Raw genomic sequence first — 5,384 nt, 5'->3', positions numbered from 1 at the left:
ATGGTATTATCTCTCAACAACACAGGGACCCAGATGACTGAATTCCTGATGATCTGCTTTCCAGGAATGCAGGACACACAGCACTGGTTATCTATAGTCCTGGCCCCTCTTCTGGTTTTGGCTCTTGGGGCCAATTTTGTGTTATTACTCACCATCCTGCAGGAGGCATCTCTGCATGAACCCATGTACTACCTGCTTGCCGTCCTCTCCATACTGGATGTCATCCCCTGCCTCACTGTCATCCCCAAGGTAAGACCCTCTCTGGATTTATTCTTAGGCACTCAGTGATCTTTCTCTAAATAGTACCTTGTTTTGCTGCTGTAAATCTTCCATCACCTGAAGGGAAATCCTTAATGAGTTTCTTGAACCATCACACTAGGTCCATCACAGCTCCCAGATATGACCCCTCTCATTCTCAATGCCCATGTTTATTTTTAAGGTTTTATTTTTTTCCCAACTGAAAGGCTCTCTCTCAATGTCTGAGTCAGTGACATTCCAAGTTTTGTCCTTATTTTTACTTCTAGGGAGATTCTGCTTGACCTGAATGACTCCACTCTTACACTTAAAGACTCCAAAATTTATTTCTAAAATGTAACTGAATGTATGTTTATGTCATATACTGAGATAGAGAGCTTAATTGGAGGTATCTTATGTATATGGTGGGTTGGAAGGTGTCCAAATGTAAGTATTGGACTACTGAATTTGATGTTCTTGTGATACATTTAGATGGGCAGATGTATTAAGCTGGAGTTTGGGTAAGAACTCTGGAGATCAGGATAATATAGGCTAGAAATAAACATTTTTAAACAAAAGGCATAGTCTATAGAATGAGAACAAAGGGTATAAATCAGGCTCTGAAGATTGGAATGCACACAGAAGGTATTTGAAATTAGGATACTGTCCCAGCTGAGGTTTGGGGGTCGTGGTTTGGTGATATGGGTGGTTGAAGCCATCTGGGGGTTTTCCCAAGTTTAGGTACCCTAGCGTGGGAATGAATACACAGTGTTTGAGAATACTGATTCTCGCAGGTCCTGCTCATCTTCTGGTTCAACATGAAGCCCATTAGCTTTGCAGGCTGCTTCCTGCAGATGTTCATCATGAATACATTCCTTCCCATGGAGTCATCCACCTTTCTGGTCATGGCCTATGATCGCTATGTAGCCATCTGCCATCCACTGCGGTACCTGTCCATCATCACTGAACAGTTTGTCATTAATGCAGTCATCTTCATTGTCTTCTGCAACTTGTTGGCCACACTGCCCACACCAGTTCTAGCTACCAGGCTCAACTACTGTGCCAGCAATGTGGTGGAGAACTGTATCTGTACCAACATTTCTGTAGCAAAGCTCTCCTGTGGGGATATTCACTTAAATAAGCTCTACCAGTTTGTGAGTGTTTGGTGCCTGCTAGGTTCTGACCTGGTACTCATCTTGCTATCCTACTGCTTCATCCTGAGGGCTGTTATGCATCTGCAGTCAGCAGGTGCAGCCACCAAGGCCTTGAGTACTTGTGGTTGTCATCTCATTCTTATACTTTTCTTCTATACATTGCTATTAGTCTTCATTTTCACAAACAAGGCAGGAAAAAAGGTGCCCTCAGAAGTACCCATTCTTCTCAATGTCTTGCACCACCTCATCCCACCAGCCCTGAACCCCATTGTTTATGGAGTACAAACTCAGGAAATTAAGCAAGGGATTATCAAGCTATTCAAGTACTAGTGCTGAGAAATATGATTCAAGATCAAGAAATATGGAAGTCTGGGCATATCGTGATGGTTTCATCTGAATGCCACAAGAAGCACAATATGACATCCATGCTACTACTCTCATTTTAAGTTGAACTTTCTTCAACCACTATTACAATATTTACCCTCACTACTGCATCCTCAAATCCTCACTGAACACATGTTTAGGTATCCATTATCTTCTTTCTGACACCTTGCCATCATGACTCGTCGATTACTGATTTATTAAGTAAGTATTTCATATACTCCCCATACTTCTCAGTCTTTACATTCTGAGTGGCTCTCACGCTTAATTTATAGGGCAGAGGTGAGACAGCACTTCAAATAGAACATGGGGGTATAGGTAGGATGAGGGAAACCAACGAGGACTTTATTTCAACAGTCTGGGTGAAAAGTAATAATGTCTTGGGCTAAGGTGGTGAGTGAAAATTGAAGTTATATGTCACAAGATTTGCTGAGAGTCCATGTGTATTATATAAAAGATGGAGAGCAATAATAAATGACACCAAGACTTTTTGTGAGAGCAATTGGTAAAGTGGAACTGCCAATAACTGAGGAGATAGTTTCGTAATATCAAAAATTTTGCTTTGAACACTGAATTCTATTTCCATTCCAAACTCCTCCAAATGACTGTACTTTTGAAATTGTTGTTGAATATCCAAACAGAGAAGTAAAATAAGCAACTAGACATGTTGCACTTTTTAGGGACCAGATCCATGCTAGACACAGAAGTTTGGATCACCAGGGTATAGATGGTATTTAAATCCCGTTTAGATGTGTGATATGAGGTCAAAGAATTATCCACTCATTTCTATCCCTTTCTTCAAGAAACTTGTTCAAATGTTGGGTACCCTGGATTGGTGATTGTTTGCCATTCCCAGTAGACTGTGATCTCATTAAGAAATTCTGTTTAATTCTTTGTGTCTGCAACATCTAGCATTGTACCTGGCACATAGAAGGTGCTTTTTAAATTAATTAATAAGTGATTTTGACTCACAACTTTTGGTCCCACTGCATGACATCTGGTTTATGGAGTCTTGATCCCAAAATAACAGTTTGTTGATGAAATTTCATATGTTGGTTAGTTAGGCCATTTTATAAGACATTAATATAATTTAGCAGAGAAATTGCTTTTTTATGTTCAAAATAGGGGATATGACTTTAAAGTAACATTTAAAAAGATTCAAAAACATAGTAAGCTCCTTGACATAAGTCTTGGCAATGATTTTTTGGATTTGAAACTCAAAGAAAAGGTAAGAAAAGCAAAAATAAACAAGTGTGACTATATAAAACTAAAAAGCTTCTTTACAGCAAAGGAAACCATCAACAAAATGGAAAAGCAACTTACTGAATGGGAGATAATGTTTGCAAACCATCCAATAAGGGGTTAATATTGAAAATATAAAAAGAACTCCTACAACTAAATAGCAAAAAACTAAGCAATCTGATTAAAAAATGGGCAGAGAACTCGAACATTTTTCCAAAGAAAACATACAGATGGCTAACAGGTACATGAAAATGTGCTCAACATCACTGATCATCAAGGCAATGCAAATTGAAACTACAGTGAGATATCATCACACACCTGTTAGAAAGGTTACTATCAAAAATGGTGAGGATATGGAGAAAAGGGAACCCTGTGCACTGTTGGTTGGAATGTAAATTGGTGCAACCACAATGGAGAACAGTATGGAGGTTCCTTAAAAAATTAAAAAACAGAGCTACCATATGATCCAGCAATTCCACTTCTTGGTATTTATCTAGAGAATATTAAATCACTAATTTAAGAAGACTTATGCACTTCCTTGTTCACTGTAGCATTATTTACGATGGCCAAGATATGGAAACAATCTAAGTCTCCAAAGATGGATGAATGGATAAAGAAAAAAAAAGAAGGAAATCTTGCCATTTGCGACAACATGGATGAACCTTGAAGGCGTTATGCAAGTGAAACAAATAAGTCAGAGAGAGAAAGACAAATATTGTGTGATCTCACTTACATGTGGAATCTAAAAACAAACACAAAACAAAAATACGAGCTCATAGATACAGAGTACAGATTGATGGTTGCCAGAGGCAGGGGATAGGAGGCGAGTAAGACAGGTGAATGGGGTCAAAAGGTGCAAACTTCCAGTTATAAAATAAATGAGTCATGAGGATATAATGATGACTATAGTTAGTAATATGTATTGGATACTTGAAGGTTGCTAAGGTAGTAGATCTTGAAAGTTCTCATGATAAGAAAAAAATTGTAACTATGTATGGTGATAGATGTTAATTAGACTTGCGATCATTTCTAATATAAAAATATTGAATCATTATGTTTCACACCTTAAACTAACATAATGTTATATGTCAATTATACCACAATAAAAAAATAAAAGAAATGCAATCAGCAAGATGTTATTAAATTCTTCGTCCATAGAAAGAAAACTTGAAAACTCTCATTGACCAGGCTGAATGTCACCCCCGTCCCTGCCTCCCCCCTACATCCTGGAATCCCCGGTAAAGTGTATGGGGAAGGGTGATTATTTTAGGTCTCTTTTATTTACAGCTACTCCAGCCAGATTCAATAATCTTCTACCATTTGGCTCAGATCTGCCTCCAGCGGCATCCGGTCTAGGAGGAAGGAGAATGAAATTATGTATTTAATCAACATTTGAAGATGATGCTTTAGTGTTGAGCACCATCTCAATGAAAATTACCAAAGATTTAACATCTCTGTGTTGTAGCATTCCCTCTCGAGAACCATTATGATAATTGGGTCCTGCCTTTAAGGCCCAGCCTCTTCTTTTGTATGTCTCTGGTTGTGGGATTGGGTCCCTGCTTTGGTTCTGACTTGAGTTCCTACTCTATTATTCTGCATTGACCTCCAGTCCTCGTCCAGGCCTAGGGTGATCATCACCTTCTCAGAGCCAGTTCTCCTTTGTCTGTTTGGAACCAGAAGTTCTGCTACCTGCAGTCAGATCTCCCCAGGGGCCACCGCCCTGGATTTCTGCCCTCCCCTCACCATGCTATATCCCATCCACCTGCCGGGATCTACTACTTCTTGGACTTCTGCTTGTCCTCGGCTTAGGCTTCTGCACTTATTGTTCCATCTGATTGGAACAGTCTTATCTTATATGTTCAAGCAATTAACTTCTCAACATTCAGAATCTCAATTCAAAAACCACCTCCATGAAGAGTACATCCTTAATAATTACATCCAAAGTGGCCTCCTTCTCCCACTGCAGGTCATTGTACCACGTTGTACTTTCCTTTTTCTCTATACCACTTATCACTTTCTGAATTATTTATTTATTTATTTACCTATTTAATGATTGAACTTCCCTTTAAAATGTATCTGGAGCTTGTCTTTTTTGCTCCTGATCCCATCCTCGAATCCTAGATCCTGTTATGTCTGGCACATATCAGGTATTAAATACATATTAAAGGAATAACTGGTCCCAAAGTCAGACATGCAGGGCCACTGCCATGTCCTGTGGACATTCTGAAATATATTCTTAGATTAATCTCCAGTACCAGTTGGAATGTCCCCTAAGGTATCTTTCTGATGTACCTACCAGTGATAGGAGATGAGTCCCTAATTCCTGGTAACATTAACATTACCAACAAAATCTTCATTTCAACATTATCTGTA

General features: G+C 39.0%; 1 protein-coding gene across 1 annotated transcript; it reads left to right on the top strand.

Annotated features, from left to right (window-relative positions):
* On the top strand, window positions 1-1,718 carry LOC106828914 (olfactory receptor 56A4-like). Its single transcript, XM_014837731.3, has 2 exons — window positions 1-249; window positions 1,029-1,718. Exons 1-2 carry the CDS (start codon window positions 1-3, stop codon window positions 1,716-1,718), a joined length of 939 nt encoding a protein of 312 aa, XP_014693217.3.
* Window positions 1,719-5,384: the final 3,666 nt, after the last annotated feature.

The sequence above is a fragment of the Equus asinus genome, chromosome 20, assembly GCF_041296235.1.
Source record: "Equus asinus isolate D_3611 breed Donkey chromosome 20, EquAss-T2T_v2, whole genome shotgun sequence".
Lineage (NCBI taxonomy): Eukaryota > Metazoa > Chordata > Mammalia > Perissodactyla > Equidae > Equus > Equus asinus.
This window is presented reverse-complemented; position numbering and strand designations above follow the sequence as displayed.

Bases quoted from the DNA above. Each gene is read 5' to 3' on its own strand.
- LOC106828914 (XM_014837731.3), top strand. From the start codon at position 1: ATGGTATTATCTCTCAACAACACAGGGACCCAGATGACTGAATTCCTG. The intron at 250-1,028 runs GTAAGACCCTCT...TGATTCTCGCAG, and splicing joins GCCTCACTGTCATCCCCAAG to GTCCTGCTCATCTTCTGGTT.